The sequence below is a fragment of the Lacerta agilis genome, chromosome 1 (genome assembly GCF_009819535.1).
Source record: "Lacerta agilis isolate rLacAgi1 chromosome 1, rLacAgi1.pri, whole genome shotgun sequence".
In the NCBI taxonomy this organism is placed as follows: Eukaryota; Metazoa; Chordata; class Lepidosauria; order Squamata; family Lacertidae; genus Lacerta; species Lacerta agilis.
This window is the reverse complement of record NC_046312.1, coordinates 8,395,190-8,415,770: the sequence shown is the minus strand read 5'-3', so window position 1 is coordinate 8,415,770 and position 20,581 is coordinate 8,395,190. Positions and strand designations below refer to the sequence as shown.

The 20,581-nt window shown below is 44.4% G+C and overlaps 2 protein-coding genes across 3 annotated transcripts in view; one reads left to right on the top strand and one right to left on the bottom strand.

Annotated features, from left to right (window-relative positions):
• Positions 1-7,536, bottom strand: part of MNAT1 (MNAT1 component of CDK activating kinase) — a 129,461-nt gene extending 121,925 nt beyond the window's left edge. Inside the window, exon 1 of one of the 2 annotated variants that reach the window (XM_033173360.1) lies at positions 7,384-7,536. In XM_033173360.1, coding sequence (XP_033029251.1) covers positions 7,384-7,472 — 89 coding nt within the window. In that variant the 5' untranslated portion in view covers positions 7,473-7,536. The remainder of the gene's footprint in view (positions 1-7,383) is intronic. The other variant, XM_033173281.1, reaches the window with a different exon arrangement.
• Positions 7,537-8,029: 493 nt separating this feature from the next.
• On the top strand, positions 8,030-8,553 carry LOC117060562 (60S ribosomal protein L30-like). Its single transcript, XM_033172928.1, is given in 4 exon segments — positions 8,030-8,108; positions 8,110-8,203; positions 8,206-8,284; positions 8,431-8,553. Coding segments are annotated over 4 exon segments (342 nt in total). The 5' UTR covers positions 8,030-8,051; the 3' UTR covers positions 8,543-8,553.
• Positions 8,554-20,581: the final 12,028 nt, after the last annotated feature.

Here is a 20,581-nt window from a genome sequence, read left to right as displayed (position 1 = left end):
CAGCAGCCATTAGTCGCTTCAGACTTACCTTTTTGCCCAGGCTTTCCCCGATTCATAAGACTAGATCTTGCTTTATGCCCTTGAATTTTTTGTTTAAATTCACTTTTATATCCTTCGCTGTGTTTTCATGTTGCTGGTTTTGGGCTGTGTTTTTTGTTTCGATGATATATTGTTCTGTTTCTTAAGATGGTACACTGCTTAAGAGATTCCTGAAATACTAAGCAATATATAAACGCTTTTAAAGAAAGAAAGAAAAGAACTGGGCTTATAGCAGTGGCAGGAAACCTCAGGCACAAGGGCGAAATGTAGCCCTCCGGCCCTCTCTATTCACACCCTGGTGCATTTTTGCCTTGCTGGCCTTGAATTCAACATGCCTGGATGGAGCAAAGCAGGTGTGAGAGTGTGGGTAGATCAGACTTTTTGCCCATCATGTCAAGCACTGTCTACCTGGTGCCCTCCAGCTGTTCTAGACTAAACTCCCATCATCCAAAACCTGCATGGCCAATGGTCAAGGATGACTGGGGTTGTACTGTAGTCTAAAAGACCAAATATGCAGACTGAATTCTCCTCCATCCCTACAGTAGGGTCTACTTGGTGCAGTACATCGTCTTCTGGAACCGTTAAATACTCCACCTGAAGAGGGCTGAAAATAGTGGGAGAGTGCTGCAAGGCTCGGGTAACAGGCTGGTGTGAACTTCAGTTTGGTGTAAAAAGAAAATGTTAAAGAATTATCTGGGAATGCAGTCTACGGCCTCATCCAATACCACATAGATTAAGCAGCCTTGTATGCTGCTTGAGCATCTTGGAGGAAGGACAAGATAAAAAAAAGTAATTTTAAAATTATATAGTCTTTAAAAAAAAAAGTTCCACAATTAGGCAAGATCAGACAAGCCACACAGATTAATTTGATCTGCAGAGTTCAGCGACTCTTGGAACGGAATTTAGTGCAGGATTTTGATTTTATCATATAAAGAAAGAATTATTCCTGACAAGCTTTACGGACGTGATAGCCGGCCTTCCTCTTTTCTAATTCTAATTTTTAACTGGTTGGTTTTTTAAAAAAATATTTCTGTATATATTTTCCCCCATGTAAGAGATCTGGCCCCTGACTTTTAGAGACCATGTGGCACATTTTACAACCAGCCATAAACCTCATTTCCACAGTCCTGTTCAACACAACAGTCTTCACATTAATTAGATGTATTTTTTCCCCTTTGTGCAGTATTTCCTTTCCATTTTCTTTCTTTTTAGTGCCTGCAAGAAAACTCACAAAGCTAAACTTTCCAGCTAAGGTTCATTGCAAGCAATGAAACTTAAGGAGGAAGTATTAAGAGATAAGCTTGTGGTCTTCCATAGCCAGCCTGGCAAGCACACACTCAGATGGGCAACCAGATGTTGTCATGCTCATACACAGTTTTTCCCCTCTTGGTTAAACACGAAGGACAAGAACCAACCAAAGTTTAAGGGCATTCAAGACCTACTGATTTAAACTGGAGAGACTCAAGCACAAGCTCAGCTCTCCCACTGAGTGCTTAATTTCTACTCCATCAGCTTTCCCCAGCCTACTTGCCTTGCAGGCAGCTTGGACTACAACTCCCATCAGTCTCAGCAAACACAACGCTGGCTGGGACAGATGTGAGCTGTAGTCCAAAGCATCTGGAGGGCAGCGGGTTGGCAAAGGATGGGCCTGATAGGCTAAGTCCTAACATTTAAGTGAAAGTGATGTACACAGAAAACTGGACAAAAAAAACCCAGTAAAAATGTACCATAAAACCAAACGCTACGTTAAAATGCATGCTGGAAGAATAAAGTTTTAGTCATGCACCTTAAGTTCAGCAAAGAGGGTGCCTGTCTAGGAGGGCATTCCACAGGATTGGGCCCACTACATTCTTGCTGACCTTGTACTGAGTCACAGAGAGGCAAACTCCTTCCCTGGCAGAGCTTAAAGCAGGGGAGGAAGTCACAGAAGGCCTATCCCCACAGCCGCACTGGTCCTTGGAAGAGCCCCATGATGTCACAACCAGGACTCTAGCCCTACACATTACGCATGTTTTTAATGTGAGGGAGCATCCAGTTATGAAGGTCCCTGCCCAACAGGGCCTAGGAAGCGTATTAAAAGCTCTCATAATTAATTATAATTTCCTGGCATAGCCCACAAATTTTTAGTTGACCTTGTGCCTAGGCTTGTGCTCAACATTGCCTGTGCCTCTCTTGTAATGCATTATTTTTGTAAATTTTCTGTTCTAGGGACTTCCTCGTCAAGCTCATTCAGAGGGTAGTTGCCTGGGTCTTTCTTTTCCCCCTTTTTGAAGATGGGGACAACTTTTGCCCATCTCTAGTCTGTTCTCCAAGAATTCTCAAAGATAATAAACAAAGGCTCTGAAATTACATCCATGAGCTCCTTTAGTACCCTTGGATGCAGCTCATCAGGCCCTGGAGATTTAAATTCATTTAAAGTAGCTAGGTGTTCCCTTACTACCTCTTTTCCTATCTTGGGCTGCAGCTCCATCCTTACATCATTAATTTTGTTATCACCAGTATCAAGCAAAAAAGTAGTCCTGTAATATGCTAACATATTACCAGTGCCTAGAGAGAACCATTTATACTGCCAATAGGGTTTAAGCACTGTTTCTACAAGTATTGAGATATAGTGTATTGCTAGCAGCCCTACTCCATAAAGAGACATAAAATTCCACACAATATTACACTTCAGGGCAATCATTGAAAGCAATCCCATGCAGAATGCACTGTATTTTCAGACTTTGAAGGCATTCAATAGTAGTCAGGAGATACAAACAGCTTACAAACAAACTGGCTTTCTAAAAATTATAAATGTCTTTGGGAAGGACAATCTGGGCCTAATGAGAGACTTTGAAACAATTGTGTCTGGTGTTTGTTTGTTTCATTACTAGAATAGAAAAATTCCAAAGGACAATGTAAGACAAGTAGCATTGACTTTGATTTAACCTGTTATAAATTGCTTTCATTTGATATTTGCTGATTGATTTTAAACCTGATTCAAGTAAAAAGATCAATCACATTAAATTGAAAAGGGGGGGGGGGAAGAGGTCCAAACTGAAAAGAGAGAACTGGCCCCCATTCATCTAAAGACACTCCTCATATCTTTATTAGAGTTGGGCAACACAATTAGTCAGGGAATCTCTGGAAGAAAGACCATGAATAATCTGATTTTGCTCATGACAGATGAAGTGCTACTGGCTTGAAACTCATCATCTGAAGAAGTGTGCATGCACACGAAAGCTTATACCCAGAACAAACTTAGTTGGTCTCTAAGGTGCTACTGGACAATTTTTTAATTTTTTAATTTATTTCGACTTCTTGATCAAGACAGAATCCCACCTGGAGAATCCAAGTACAATTTAACAACACACATCAAGTGAGACACCTTCAGAATATTTTTTATTCAAGGAATTCCCTGGAATACTGCTGCCCATAATGTTATTACTACAACTGCCATAGGGGCTTTCAGTTTGAAGCAACCACAATTTTCTCCACCATTAGTAATACATTTGCATAGATCTAATATATTTGCTTCTCATGTATTATACTGATTATCCACACTCTGCCATTGTCTCTCGAGACACACGGATGCCAACAAGGCAAATTTGAACTAAGGGCCTCCAAGCTCATGCTCATAATTTGCATTGTATTGTTCTTGAGACAGGAAACTTGTAAGATGCTCTGGTTTCTCTTTAAAAATAGAGTGGGTGATACATTTCCCACAATTTCTACACTAAACTAAGTACTGCTTAAAGGGATGGTGCTGCAATAAATAAGAATTGCTGGAATATCAAGCAACAACTAAATCTTACTATACTAATACATCTGCTTCTGATATATCAAGGAGGCATTGGCATGGTTAACACATAATAACTCTAAGCCATTGTTTGTTTAGCCTAACTTTGGTTTGTCTCTATTGTTTCAGGCAGGAACCTTTCCAAGAAGACACCAGGGACTAAACTTCTGCACATGAGGCATAAAAACATCAGGCGAACCCTGCTGGAACAAGCCAGAGTACAACAGCCCTCTCCCCATTTGTGATTCTCAGCAACTGGTATTCAGAGGCATAATGCCTCTGACAGCAAAGGGAGATAATACAGCCATCATTACCACTGAGTTATGACCCTTCCCTAAGGACTGTGGCTCATAGCTAAGCAAAACACCCCATCACCCTAGTTTACAAAGACAACCAGGCAGAGCTAACTGATAACAACTTGGCGAGATCACCTTAGCCCTGCATGCGCCCGCTCGACCACTTCAATAAGCAGAAATGGCACTGCTACAAGTGCAGCCATGTAATAACTGTTCTGCATCTGTATGAACTCAACTGTTTTTAGCATGGCAACTCCCGCACTTTGGAACTCCCTGCCTGTTGATATCAAGTGTGCGACGCCATCACTGTGCTCTTCTCGGTGCCTGCTAAATACAGCTCTTCTTTAGGCAAAGCCTACCCTTGTGCTTAGAAAAAACTACTTAGTATTTTATTTACAGGTAGGTAGCCGTGTTGGTCTGCCGTAGTCAAAACAAAATAAAAAAATTAAAAATTCCCTCCAGTAGCACCTTAGAGACCAACTAAGTTTGTTCTTAGAAAGCGCAAAATATGGTCTGAAGCTCAACATCAAAAAAACTAAGATCGTGGCCACTGGTCCCATCACCTCCTGGCAAATAGAAGGGGAAGAAATGGAGGCAGTGAGAGATTTCACTTTCTTGGGTTCCATGATCACTGCAGATGGTGACAGCAGTCACGAAATTAGAAGACGCCTGCTTCTTGGGAGAAAAGCAATGACAAACCTAGACAGCATCTTAAAAAGCAAAGACATCACCTTGCCGACAAAGGTCCGTATAGTTAAAGCTATTGTTTTCCCAGTAGTAATGTACGGAAGTGAGAGCTGGACCATCAAGAAGGCTGATCGCCGAAGAATTGATGCTTTTGAATTATGGTGCTGGAGGAGACTCTTGAGAGTCCCATGGACTGCAAGAAGATCAAACCTATCCATTCTCAAGGAAATCGGCCCTGAGTCCTCACTAGAAGGACAGATCCTGAAGTTGAGGCTCCAGTACTTTGGCCACCTCATGAGAAGAGAAGACTCCCTGGAAAAGACCCTGATGTTGGGAAAGATGGAGGGCACAAGGAGAAGGGGACGACAGAGGATGAGATGGTTGGACAGTGTTCTCGAAGCTACTAACATGAGTTTGGCCAAACTGCGGGAGGCAGTGAAGGATAGGCGTGCCTGGCATGCTCTGGTCCCTGGGGTCACGAAGAGTCGGACACGACTGAACGACTGAACAACAACAACAAGTTTGTTCTTGGTATGAGCTTTCGTGTGCATGCACACTTCAGATACACACTTCTTCAGGTATCTGAAGAAGTGTGCATGCACACGAAAGCTCATACCAAGAACAAACTTAGTTGGTCTCTAAGGTGCTACTGAAAGGAATTTTTTTTATTAGTATTTTTTTATTACAGTGGTACCTCATGTTGTGAACGGGATCCGTTCCGGAGCCCCGTTCGCAACATGAGCAGAACGCAACATGAAGCATCGCATCTGCACATGTGCGCCGCCCGATTCGGTGCTTCTGTGGATGCGCAAAGCGTGATTCGGCACTTCTGCGCATGTGTATGCGCGAACCACCAAACCCGGAAATAACCCATTCCGGTGCTTCTGGGTTCAGCACGTTTGTAACCCATGCTGAACGCAACCTGCAGCGGCCGTAACACGAGGTATGACTGTACTATTCAAGTTGGCATCCATCTGTCTCGAGAGAAGAGTTGGCCAACAGGGTAAAGTCACATCATTGGAGAGTTACAGTGCCTGCTATGGCTGTAAAAAACAATATGAGAGAGACATGTTTTATGCTACTGAGGCAGATGAAGGCATCCAGTTTCACTGTTACAGACGCACCATGGTGTTTTTTTCTCTATGCACTTCTTCTCTCTGCTATTACTATTATTAGTAGTACTGTAGTATTTATTTAATTTCTTTACCGCCTTCCATCCAGGATCACAGGGCAGTTTACATCATAAAAACACAAAAATGCATAACATAGTAACAAACAAAAACAATAAACCCCCTCACGTAGTTTAAAGGGCCATAGATTGTTTAGTTAGACAAAGGCCTGGGAGAAGAGGATGTTTTTCGCACCTAAAGATATGTAACATAGGCTCCAGGCAAGCCTCCTTGGGGAAAGCATACCACAAGCAGGGAACCACCACAGAAAAGGCCCGTTCTCATGTTGCCACCTTCCACAGAGAAGGCACACAAAGTAGGGCCTCCGATAATGACTTCAGGGTCTGGGTCAGTTCAGTCCTTGAGGTATTACAGTCCTGAGCCATTTAAGGCTTTATATATCAAAACCAGCACTTTGAATTGGGCCTGGAAACTAACCGGCAGCCAATGCAATCTAGCCAGGACTGGCGTTCTGTATACTCAAACCGCTTTGCCTGGGGAAGCAACCTCATCGCTGAATTCTGCACCAGCTGAAGTTTCCAAATCCACTTCAGATGCAGTCCCACAAGTCACAGAGGTAAATAACTACAGCTTTTAGAAGACATCTGTCTAGGGAAGTTTTTCATGTCTGATACCTTATGATGTTTTATATATTCTACTGTGGCTGGGGTAACCCAGTCAGGTGGGCAGGGTACAAATAATAAAACTATTATTGTTGTTATCCTTATTGTGCTTTTATATTTGCTGGTAGCTGCCCGGAGCGGCTGGGGCAACCTGGTCTGGTGGGCGTGGTACAAATAACAAAATCATCATCATCATTATTATTATTGTTATTATTATTCTAATGCCTTGCAGTAATGTAGCCTACAGGTTTTTACCAGACCAGAGGCAGTTATTAATAGTAGCATTTTAGTACCTGAACAGGAGGAGAGGCAACTATTAATTTCAGTACCTGCCTGTTGCGATTGTACGATTCCCCTTGGCTTTTAGCAAGGGGGTTTGGTGAGATGGCCTTTTGTGGTCCCTTCCATTCTATGACTATCTATATCTATCTATCTCTATCTCTAACTAACTCTAACTCTATCTATATAAACAACAACCCAGAATATTATTTATTTATATATATATACACACACACACACACACACACACAGATCCCATTTTATATATATTCTCTGTCTCTCTCTCTCTCACACACACACACACATATATATATGTGTGTGTGTGAGAGAGAGAGAGAGAGAGAGAGGGAGAATATATATAAAATGGGATCTGTGTGTGTGTGTGTGTGTACACACACACACATATATACACACACACATATACACAGCCCATTTTATGCAGCAGCTAACAGACAAGGATTTCTGACGCCCCGAAGCAACCCCCCCCCCTCCAAGAGGCCAGCACCACTTACAGCGTGTGGCCGCAGACGTTGACCATGAGCTTGAGGGAGGGGTTCCTGTACTTGGTGGTCTTGCAGCGGGGGCAGCCCTGGTCGTCCATGGCGGCTGGGACTCCGCTCCCTTCCTCGCCCTCCTCCTGGACGCCTCTGCCGCCGCTGCAGCTACTCCTCGCCGCGGCTCAGCATCGCCTGGCAACTCCGGCGAGCGGCGTCCCTCAGCAAACAACGTCCGGGCGGCTCCGAAGCCTCGGGAACGACAGTTCCGCCTCGCAGAGGGCGAGGGGGGGGAGGAAAGAAGAGAGCCCGACGGCTGACTTCTTTGAATTGTAGACTTGGAGGTTGTGGTGGCCCCACGTCGATGCCGAAATCCAGCACCGCCTGAGCTCTGCGACAGGTGGGTAGCCGTGTTGGTCTGCCATAAGTCAAAACAAAATAAAATAAAAAATTCTTTCCAGTAGCACCTGAAGAAGTGTGCATGCACACGAAAGCTCATACCAAGAACAAACTTTGTTGGTCTCTAAGGTGCTACTGGAAATAATTTTTTATTTTATTTTGTTTTGAGCTCTGCGAGTGCGGCTGTCTCCCGATTGAAGTGCAGAGTGAGGACCCATTCGCAGGGAAACCAAAATGCTTGTTTTCAGAGCTGTTGTCCTACGGCAGAGCCGACGTGAGCCGACAGGATGGTGGCCGCCAAGAAGACGAAGAAGTCCCTCGAGTCCATAAACTCCAGTTTCATAAACTCTGGCTATGAAAAGTGGTAAATATGTACTGGGATACAAGCAGACTCTGAAAATGATCCGACAGGGCAAAGCCAAGTTGGTCATCCTAGCCAACAGGCTCTAAGGAAATCAGAAACTGAGTACTATGCTATGTTGGCCAAAACTGGTGTGCACCACTACAGCCGTAACAATATCTGAAGAAGTGTGCATGCACACCTAAGCTCATACCAAGAACAAACTTAGTTGGTCTCTAAGGTGCTACTGGAATGAATTTTTTTATTTTTTATTTTGTTTTGATTATGGCAGACCAACACGGCTTCCTACCTGTAACTGGAAATACTGAATTGGGTACAGCTTGTGGAAAGTACTACAGAGTGTGTACACTTGCCATCATTGACCCAGGTGATTCTGACATCATTAGAAGCATGCCAGAACAAACCAGTGAGAAGTAGATATTGCTGAACTTTACTGAATGCTTGTGAAACATGGGTCACTTACAAACGCCATCTCCAACTCCTCGAAAGATTCCATCAACGGTGTCTCCGGAAAATTTTACACATCACTTGGGAAGACAGGTGAATGGATGCCAGTGTACTGAAAGAAGCAAAGATCACCAGAGTTGAAGCAATGATTCTTCAACATCAACTTTGTTGGACTGGTCATGTTGTGTGGATGCCTGATTATCGTCTTCCAAAGCAACTACAGTACTCTATTCCGAACTTAAGAATGGAAAGCATAATGCTAGTGGTCAACAAAATAGGTTTAAAGACTGTCTCAAGGCAATTTAAAAAAAATGTAGTATGAACACCGACAATTGGGAAACACTGGCCTGCGAGCACTCCAGTTGGAGAACAGCCTTTACCAAAGGTGTCATGGGTTTTGAAGACACTCGAACTCAGGACGAAGGGGAGAAACGTGCTAAGAGAAAGGCACGCTTGGCAAATCCCACCATGATCAACTCCCACCAGAAAACCTATGTCCCCACTGTGGAAGGATGTGTGGGTCCAGAATTGGCCTCCACAGTCACTTAGGGACTCATTGTTAAAACTGTGTTTATGGAAGACAATATTACTCAGCTATGAGTGGTCGCCAAAAAAGAATAAGAGACTTGGAGGTGGGTAGCCAGGATTTATTGGGGGAGTGGGCTGGAGGAAGGATACCCACCTGTCATCATGGGTGTAGCCAAGGGGGGAGCACCTTCTAAATCCATCAGAATCCATCAAATACATCGAGACAGCAAACTTTTTTAGAAAGGAATGGACATGGTTTATTGAGTATTTGCAAAAAAAAACCCTGGAAACAGATTAAGACAGGGCTCTTGTAAAAACCTGCAGGTTGATATAGGAGATCTATATTAGAAGAGACGAATAAAAGAAAGAGTTAAGGAGTAGGCAGGAAAGGGTAAAAACGAATGTAAGGAACCCCAGAAAAAGGGGGAAGGGAGTTGAAATGGAAAATGTTAAAACTTGGTAAAATAATTGTGGCAATGTATATAAATGAAAATTGTAAATAAAAATTTAATAAATACAAATAAATACAAATCTGAGGTTCTGTCCTCCCCAACAAAAGCCTGCCCCCCCCAACAAATATCAATGCAAATAAATACAAATCTGAGGTTCTGTCCCCATCCCCCCCCCCCAAAAAAATCCTGGCTACGCCCATGCCTGTCATCTTCCTCTGGCTACATCAAGCAGATTCAGAATGAAATGTCTCAACAACAGTTGCTTCAAATTTATTGCTCAAAGAATTCTGTCGAAATCTTTCTGCAATTTCTACTTTTAGTTAAGTACCTTTTTTTTTAATTGGATTGATTGGGGGGGCACAACTACGCCCCACACACCGTTTTAGCTTTCAGACTGCAGAAGGCCAAGCAGGTCTCTGCCCCGAGGTGCTTCCAATCTACCTTTGTGTTGGAGAAGGCAGTGTGGCTCCTGCGAGGGGACCTCGGCCTTCCTCAGGTGTAAGACCTGGCTATTTTAAATAGGACTTGCTTCCCAGGTTGCAGCGTGGTCCTCCTGCCTACTGGGAAGCATATCCTGATTAATTCAAGGAGGCTTGCTCTCAGGGAAGCCAGGGTTGGCATCTCATCTTTAGCATGCGTAGGGTCCCATTGCCTAATTCAATAACACTTACTCCCCTTTGTCGTAGCGTTGCATACCCTCCAACATTGCTCGGATGAAAATAGGGACATATAATAAGAATAATAATGAAGTACTGTATATAAATATTAAAAATACTAATGCTTTTAAATTTATAAATATGTGGATGTTTAAAGCTCACATACCTGGGAAGGGGTGTAGCTCTTCAGTGGTTGAGGATCTGCAGAATATCTCGGGTTCAATCCCATGTTACCTCCAAGAGGGCTGATTTGAATGCCGTGTGAGCCTGATGGTGTCTGTGAGCCTCTTTGGAAGACAATCATTCTCCAATGGGAGAAAGTTAGAAGTACTTGCTTAGTTTTCCCACTAGGATCAAAGCCCAGTACTATGAACATTTCCTCGCAAGTAAATCCAACTATGTTCGGTGGAGCTTATTCCCAAGTAAGTATATATTGCCAGGGAGATCCTAAGCGTGTTTAGCTTTAGCCAGAAACAAGTCCAACTGAATTAAGATGGTCTTGCGGTACAATCCCATTCCTGTCTACTCAGAGGTAAGCTTCATATTTTCCACGGGGCTTTCTCCCAGGTCAGCATGTGTAGGACTCCAGGCTTATCCGCAACCATCATTGTAATCCCAGGCACGTCTACTCAGAATTAAGTGCCATTGTGTTCAATGGGGCTTAGTCCCAGGTAAGTGTGTAGAGGACTTTTCAGTCTAAGTGTGCATGGAGCCCTAGACTGGAAAGGGGGTTATTAAAAGCCCCAGTGATCCATCAACATGTCAAATATTGCTACTTGGATCTGAACCGAATTAACCCTGCTCTAGTCAAGGGATGATTCACATGCCAGATCTCAAGTCGGTAACGGTGTCCCAAAGGCATTAAAATCATTGTTGTTCAGTCGTTCAGTCGTGTCCGACTCTTCGTGACCCCATGGACCAGAGCACGCCAGGCACGCCTGTCCTTCACTGCCTCTCGCAGTTTGGCCAAACTCATGTTAGTAGCCTCGAGAACACTGTCCAACCATCTCATCCTCTGCCGTCCCCTTCTCCTTGTGCCCTCCATCTTTCCCAACATCAGGGTCTTTTCTAGGGAGTCTTCTCTTCTCATGAGGTGGCCAAAGTACTGGAGCCTCAACTTCAGGATCTGTCCTTCTAGTGAGCATTCAGGGCTGATTTCTTTGAGAATGGATAGGTTTGATCTTCTTGCAGTCCATGGGACTCTCAAGAGTCTCCTCCAGCACCATAATTCAAAAGCATCAGTTCTTCGGCGATCAGCCTTCTTGATGGTCCAGCTCTCACTTCCGTACATTACTACTGGGAAAACCATAGCTTTAACTAAACGGACCTTTGTCGGCAAGGTGATGTCTTTGCTTTTTAAGATGCTGTCTAGGTTTGTCATTGCTTTTCTCCCAAGAAGCAGGCGTCTTCTAATTTCGGGACTGCTGTCACCATCTGCAGTGATCATGGAGCCCAAGAAAGTGAAATCTCTCACTGCCTCCATTTCTTCCCCTTCTATTTGCCAGGAGGTGATGGGACCAGTGGCCATGATCTTAGTTTTTTTGATGTTGAGCTTCAGACCATATTTTGCGCTCTCCTCTTTCACCTTCATTAAAAGGTTCTTTAATTCCTCCTCACTTTCTGCCATCAAGGTAGTATCATCAGCATATCTGAGGTTGTTGATATTTTTTCCGGCAATCTTAATTCCGGTTTGGGATTCATCCAGTCCAGCCTTTCGCATGATGAATTCTGCATATAAGTTAAATAAGCAGGGAGACAATATACAGCCTTGTCGTACTCCTTTCCCAATTTTGAACCAATCAGTTGTTCCATATCCAGTTCTAACTGTAGCTTCTTGTCCCACATAGAGATTTCTCAGGAGACAAATGAGGTGATCCGGCACTCCCATTTCTTTAAGAACTTGCCATAGTTTGCTGTGGTCGACACAGTCAAATGCTTTTGCGTAGTCAATGAAGCAGAAGTAGATGTTTTTCTGGAACTCTCTAGCTTTCTCCATAATCCAGCGCATGTTTGCAATTTGGTCTCTGGTTCCTCTGCCCCTTCGAAATCCAGCTTGCACTTCTGGGAGTTCTCGGTCCACATACTGCTTAAAATCATAGATAACCAAAATGGCACTGGGTGCTCTGCAATAATGTCACAATCTGACACGGATCCAGGCCATAGCTGTCAACTTTTCCCTTTTCTTGCAAGGAATCTTATTCGGAATAAGGGAATTTCCCTTTAAAAAAGGAAAAAGTTGACAGCTATGATCCAGGTTTGGTATGCAGTTAGGGGTCATGTCAGTCAAATCCTAACCGTGAATGCACTGATTTCAGTGGGGACTTGCTCCCGAGTAAATCGGGTTAGGAATGCAGCTTCCACCTGGCAACGATCCATTATTTCCACACTAGAGGGAAATCGTTTTTCATTCACTGTGTCAAAGTACTTTTCTTCTTCCAAAACAAAACCCATCCTGTGTTTATTAAGATTTTCTCAAGGATTGGGAGCCTGTAGCTTTCCAGCCAGCAGGAGCAGTGGTTAGGGACGATGAGTCCTGCAGTAGCTGGAGGCCCACATGGCTGCTATATGAGAGGGGCTCATGCTAAATGACTGGCTTGGGAGTTCAATTTAGGGCACGGCCTAAGTCCTTTATGGATCGCGTCTGTCTTGGCAGCAATCTACAAGGCGCTTGAGGATCTCTCGGACTAGTCCCGACGGCAGATGGAAGAGAAAGACGTCTCATATAAAATAAATTGTTGGCTCTGAGCAGAACAGTCACAGCCGCTTTTATACATGAAAACTGCTTTGCAATCTGTAGCCTGCTGCCAAGCCAAGTTAATAAATTTGCTAAGATCGTACATGATGTCCTTTCCCATTCCAAACACCTCCGTGAAATGGGTGTCTTCTGATTCTGATTCACAAAACGCGGGGAATGTGCCCATGTCTGCTGCGGTGAGCTGAACCCAGGAGCAACGATCCACTGTGTCCGTGGGTGAAAGGAAATATGTTTTAAGAAAATGAATGAACTCTTCCCAGACAGAGAAAGGAACGGCTGATCAAACATAGTTTTTTTAAAGGAAGTTGTTTTGTTCTCACTCCTGTGTGCCATTCTCAAGTGGCTCTTGTGCAACAACTGGTTATTACGCACCATACATTTCAAACACATTTAAAGCCTGCACACACACACACACACACACACACACACACACACAGCAATAATCCTGGGAACCGTACTTTGTTAATGGTGCTGGAAACTACAGTTCCCATGATTCTTTACGGGGAGGGGTGTATTTTCAGTGTAGAGAGTGTGTACTGTATAGGCAACCTCAGTCCCACTTAACTGAATCGCGTTTACTCGAAAGTAAACATACATAGAGTTGTATCCTTGCAGTTTACTCTCAAATATGCTTCCTTAGACTTAAAGCTGCAGTTCTGTGTACCGATACTTGAGAGGACAAAGGCAGCAATCCTATGGTTCAGCTGGGAATGAGTAGAAATGTGCTGCGTAGAATTGTGCTCTTCAGTCCTACTGCAAACTATGAGTTTGGGGAGGCTTACTTGCAAATAAATGTGTTTAGGGTTGCAAAGAGGCAGTGAGAGATTTCACTTTCTTGGGTTCCATGATCACTGCAGATGGTGACAGCAGTCACGAAATTAGAAGACGCCTGCTTCTTGGGAGAAAAGCAATGACAAACCTAGACAGCATCTTAAAAAGCAAAGACATCACCTTGCCGACAAAGGTCCATATAGTTAAAGCTATGGTTTTCCCAGTAGTAATGTAGTAAAGTGAGAGCTGGACCATAAAGAAGGCTGATCGCCGAAGAATTGATGCTTTTGAATTATGGTGCTGGAGGAGACTCCTGAGAGTCCCATGGACTGCAAGAAGATCAAACCTATCCATTCTCAAAGAAATCAGCCCTGAGTGCTCACTAGAAGGACAGATCCTGAAGCTGAGGCTCCAGTACTTTGGCCACCTCATGAGAAGAGAAGACTCCCTGGAAAAGACCCCGATGTTGGGAAAGATGGAGGGCACAAGGAGAAGGGGACGACAGAGGATGAGATGGTTGGACAGTGTTCTCGAAGCGACTGGCATGAGTTTGGCCAAACTGCGGGAGGCAGTGGAGGATAGGCGTGCCTGGCATGCTCTGGTCCATGGGGTCACGAAGAGTCGGACACAACTGAACAACTGAACAACAGCATGATTGTGTAATCCAGGGGTATTCAAAATAGTACCAGCCAGGGGGTGGGTGGTTGTGTTTTGGACTCCAACTCCCATCAACCACTGCAAGCATGGCCATTGGTCTGGAATGATGGGAGTTGTAGTTTAAAAAATGGTAGAGGGTAGCACTTCCCTGCAGCTGACAGAATCCATTATGAGAATCTACACAAGAGAGAGGCAGCGGCGGCAGCCAGGAACTCATTGTTATGTACACTGTGACTTGAGGTTGCAAAGATAGCAGCTTTGTATTTAGACACAACGCACTCTCTGTTTATATTGCACTGTTTTAAGCACTGGCTTTCGTAAATCCAAAATCAAATAAATAAACGTCATGCCACTACCGGTACAGGAGCATTGCAACAAAAAATCGGGAGATTTTTCCAAAGTTAAGTTAAGCACATTTAGACCGCAATCCTATGCACGATTACCTGGGAGCAACACACACAAACGTAACAGGCTGTTTTTGACTATGTAACTTCTATTTCAAACACAATTCAACATATAATATCTCACAAAGTGGGGAGAGCATCCCATTGAAAAGCAGGACTTGCTTCTAGGTAGACATGCATCAGAATGTGGTTTAAATTTCATTGTAAAATGCCTAACTTTGACTGGACTGCATTTTTCTTTGCCTTCTTGAGCTGCTCTTTTTGAGGACACTTTTGGTTTTAATCCATTGCTGTGCTTTCCAACGTTGGTAGTGGGCAGAAAGTAATTTGGGATGGGGGGCAGTGCTGTCAAGTATCCCGTTTTCCCCGGGATTCTCCCTTATTTCAAGCAGTTTCCCGCTGCTCTCCCTTATTTTTTATTTCCCTTAAATTTCCCGTTTTTAATGTTAGCAGCTCCTCCCCTGCTGGCCAGGGACTGTGTGGGAAGACCTCGCCTACTTGGAGAGAAAAGCCTCAGCCCTCAAAGCAAGTGGGGGCCATTTCCCGTGCTTACAGGGGGATGTATTCCTCCCCCTGCATCAGCCCCTATCCATTGCCGCCGAGCCCCTCAGCCGGCCAATAGGGTTAGCTGGCGGGCGGAGCCTGGCTGCCTTTGAGCAGCTGCTGCTTCCTGTCCTGTTTTGATGGGATCCGACAAGAAGACGATGGGGCTCCATTGCGCGGAGCACATGGCTGCCCTCCTCTTTGCTGGCTGCCCTCCTCTTTGCTCCTCTCCGAGCCAGAGGCCGCTTGGAGTTTACATTGCTGCTCCGCCCACTTTTGCTTCTGGCTCCGCCCACCACTGACATGTGACTGTCCCCGGGATCGGTGAGACTGCTGATCCCTTATTTTCAAATCCGAAACTTGACAGCTATGATGGAGGGTGGGTTGGCAATTTTGCAATAGATTGACACGGGTTTCTAACTCCTAAGAATTTAACAACTTTTTTTCCCATTCTCCCTAAATTAGGCATTGGGAGAAAACCAGAAGCGGATTTTGGGCGTGTAAGGATTATGAACCCAGTTCAGGTTCATAGAAGCATAGAATCTTAGAGCTGGAAGGGTTCTGAAAATGAATTCAAGGTTAAGCAATTTCTCAGACGCTCCTTGTAACTGAACACTGCTGGACACTTGTGTCTTCAGAGGATAAATAAGACACTGCACAGGGTAGGGACCTTTAGAAGCAGGCAATCTCTTGGGTCCTCCGGTGGGAGACTTGCTTAAGAACCCTTGGAGCTGTTAGAGGAGGAGGAGGAGGAGGAGGAGGAGAATTTATTTATATGACACCTATCTGGGTTTCCCCAGCCACTCTGGTCAGCTTCCAACAAATGAAAACATCAAACACAGGGTCGTTTCAGATGTCTTCTAAAAGTCAGATAGTTGTTTATTTCCTTGACATCTGACAGAAGGGTGTTCCACAGGGCGGGCGCCACTACTGAGAAGGCCCTCTGCCTGGTTCCTTGTAACCTCACTTCTCGCAGCGAGGGAACCGCCACAAGGCCCTCGGAGCGGGACCTCAGTATCCATGATGGGGTTGGAGATGCTCCTTCATACAGGGCCACCGACCCTCCAGAATACTGACACTCTAAGTCTGCATCTACAGACCCAGCATTATCACACAGCATGTGAGTATGTAGTCTACTTGTGAGTAAGCAATCTCTGAATGAGCAGCTGTATACAGTGGTACCTCGGATAAGAACTTAATTCATTCTGGAGGTTCATTCTTAACCTGAAACTGTTCTTAACCTGAAGCACCACTTTAGCTAATGGGGCCTCCCGCTGCCGCTGCGCCGCCAGAGCACAATTTCTGTTCTTATCCTGAAGCAAAGTTCTTAACCTGAAGCGTTATTTCTGGGTTAGCGGAGTCTGTAACCTGAAGCGTCTGAAACCGGAGGTACCACTGTATAAGGCATGCATATAAAGGCATGGTTCTCAAAGAGTGTGGCAGGAAAGGATGACTGTGGCAGGAAGATTCAAGGACAACCAAAGAAACATTAAAACACGCAGTATAGAATAGTAACAACAACAAACATATTTGCAGAAGATGTTTTGCTTTGTTGTTTTCTTTTGTTTTGCAGTAGAAGTACGCCACTGGATTCTTAGAATCATAGAATCATAGCGCTGGAAGAGACCACAAGGGCCATCCAGTCCAACCCCCTGCCAAGCTGTATTCTTTTTGGATATACAACCAGAAACAGTATCTGCGCCTCTCTTCAAGAGCATTGGATAATCTTCTACAGTTCCCTACGACGTATTGCTGTGAACAAGGATTTTCAACTCTGACAAATATGAAAAATCAGAAAAGAGAAAGGCTATTAACTGTTGATGAGGAGATGAGAGTTTGTCTCACTCAGATTAGACCTAATATAAATAATGTTTTTAAAAAAGTTTTATTCATTTATTATATTTATTCTATGAAAAGACGAATACACAACACACTTAGTTCATACTACAGTGCATAACAACATAACATTAATATATATGGTTTCTGAAAAAACTTACATAACAAAATCAATTCAGAGTACCTTACATCCTCCAACCCTCCCCCCTGGACAGGCATTCATTCTTCAGAGCCCTTTTGAAACTCGGTGGATTTTCCTGCCAAGAAAATACCTTTGTGGGTTACAATCGGGGTTTATTCTAACATGCAGCTAGACACAACTTGTGCAGAGTCACGAAAATTGCGCAGTGTGAAATAAGCTTATGCTGCAGTTGGGCACCTGGGATTTAATAAGGAGCTAAAGGTAAAGGTAAAGGGACCCCTGACCATTAGGTCCAGTCGCGGACGACTCTGGGGTTGCGGCGCTCATCTCGCTCTATAGGCCGTGGGAGCCGGCGTACAGCTTCCAGGTCATGTGGCCAGCATGACTAAGCCGTTTCTGGCGAACCAGAGCAGCACATGGAAACGCCGTTTACCTTCCCGCCGGAGCGGTACCTATTTATCTACTTGCACTTGCTTTCAATCTGCTAGGTGGGCAGGAGCAGGGACCGAGCAACAGGGCTCACCCCGTCACGGGGATTCGAACCGCTGACCTTCTGATCTGCAAACCCTAGGCTTAGACCACAGCACCACCCGCGTCCCCAATAAGGAACTAGGTAGAGTCTATAAAGAAGATAAAATAGATGAGAAAAGACAAAAATGAATAGAAAATGTGAAGAAGAAGAAGAAGAAGAAGAAGAAGAAGAAGAAGAAGAAGAAGAAGAAGAAGAAGAAGAAGTAGTAGTTTGTCCTTGCCAGCACAAGGAACTCTTTCCAAAGGCAAAGTGTTGTGGTTTAGTGTTCAGCAGTCTGTGGTCCAAAAACTGTCTCCAGCAGTTCTCCACAGGCCTTGAAGGACTCTTTTCTACTCAGCCTTTCAGTAGAACGTAGACCTGGTAGCCCAGTTAGTGATTTATCCTTCAACAGACAGTTTGGCAAATCACAGGATAGTGTGTGTGTGTGTGTGTGTGTGTGCGCACACACACACACACACTCCTAGCCAACTATCATCTCAGCTCTTTGCCTCCCTTTCCCATCCCTTCTCTGTTTTCACTTCTCAAGTATAACAACCGCTGCAGCCTGGCAGAGGTCTCTGCTGCATCTTAGGCCACGTTCCCATCATACCTTTATAGCACTATGATACTACTTTAAACAGCCATGGCTCCCCCCCCAAAGAATTATGGGAGTTGTAGTTGCTTAAGTGTGCCGAGAGTTGTTAGAAAACTAATGTTCCCCCGCACAGAGCTCCTGGTGAAGATGAATTGATTGTGAAACCACTCTGGGAACTGAAGCTCTGTTGGGGGAATAGGGGGTCTCCAAACAACTCTCAGCAGAATCATAGAAATGTAGAGTTGGAAGAGATCACGACAGTCATCTAATCCAACCCTCTGCAAAGCATGGAATTGCAACTAAATCATCCATGACAGATAGCCATCCAATCTCCACTTGAAAACCTCCAAGGAAAGAGAGTCCACCACTTTGGAAGGTGTCTGTTGCATTGTCAGACTGTTCTTGCTGTCAGATAGTTGTTTAGTGTCAGAATTTCCTTTCTTGAAACTTGAATCCATTGATTCGAGTCCTACCCTCTGGGGCAGGAAAAAAACAAGCTTGTTTCCATCCTCCATGTGACAGCCCTATTTGAAGATGACATATCTCCTCTCAGTCTCCTCTAGGCTAAACATACCCAACTCCTTCAACCGTTCCTCATAAGGCTTGGTTTCCAAACCCTTGATCATTCATCTTGGTCACCCACTGCATACGTTCCAGCTTCTCAACTCCTATCCTGGAGAACTAATCCTCGAAGAAGACTTCTCCCAAATGGCAGGGCATATGGACAGTTCAGAAGATAGCATCACAAGGCTGAGACGAGTCCTCCTTTCCTCCGCTAGGCCCAGCAGACTGAACCAGGTAGCCCAAGAGGTGCAAGGTCCCCTGACAAAACCGAAAGACAGCCAGATAGATCCACCGATATTAATTAGTAAGTTTGTTTTCCGGACCTTATTCCAGACAGTGTTGTAAATAATACATGGGTTAGAAGCAGCAGCGACCATGCAGCTTTTGAGCAGCCATTTTGCGAATATCCTTCGTTAACTCTTAGTGTACCGCAGCAGTAAAAGTAAACAGAACCTTCAATGTATTTGAGAATAGTCATTTTGTAACAGACTGCAAATTCCAATCATAAAAAATATATATATATTGGGTGGGGGCTCGGCTTTATAGTTCTGTTTTGAGCAGGAAGGGAGTCTTGGTGCCAAATGGGCAGGGTAAATAATCTCTTTGCCCAAGAAACTGTGGCAGGGGAATCCCCTTACTACTGCATTCTTTTCAATGAAACTTTGCTTTCTCTTGCTCCCTCACTGTCTTTCTCATTTCCCCAAATTTCCAGCCTTCTTCCTGTGCTGTTTCTTTCTTCTTCCCTGCCTCTTTCTGTGTTAATTCTTGTTTTCTCTTCCCTCTTTCGTTTTCTTTCATTCATTTTGGGGGTGGGCAGTATGCTGGCTGCTTGTGCGGGGGAGGGGGGCAGAGCTTAGAATAAACCCCGCTTACACTCCCATATTTTATCCCCCCCAATGTCCACATAAGAGTGTAAAAAAGATGGTGACTTACAGCGCCATCCTATGCTTGTCTACTCAGAAGCAAGCCCCATTTAGTTCAATGGGACTATTAGATAAATTGATACAGGATTTCACAGGATTCAATCCCATGGACATGCTTAACTGGGTTTTAGGAGCTCAATGGGGCTTACTTCTGAGCAATCCTCTACGCACTTTGGAGTAAGAACCGCTGAATTTAATGGATCTGACTCCTAAATACATATGCATATATATGCATAATTAACCAAGTAATGTGGAGATGCCGGGTTTGAACTCTCTAACCCCTACACTAGCTGTCCACAGAAAGTTATCTTACACTCTCAAACATTTATTTGGAAACCTGAAAGTTTAACTTAACTGGGAAGCTTAACTGGGACTGACTGAGCTCAATGGGACTTTATTTCTGAGCAACCCTCTGCACACTTAATGGATCTAACTCCTAAATATATGTGCATAGTCCCGCGTTATTGACCAAGTAATGTGGAGAGGCAAGATCTGAAGTCTCCCTTAGCTAACCGCTACAACGCCATTGAAAGATATCCACTCTCTCAACAATTTATCTCGAAACTTTAAAGTTTTGCGTTTAGGATGCCTAGAAAGCGGAACACCTACGCTTCCCTTTCGTCCCCCCCCCCGCATCTCCCCCATCCCAGCCGCTCCAGGGAAGCACTGCAG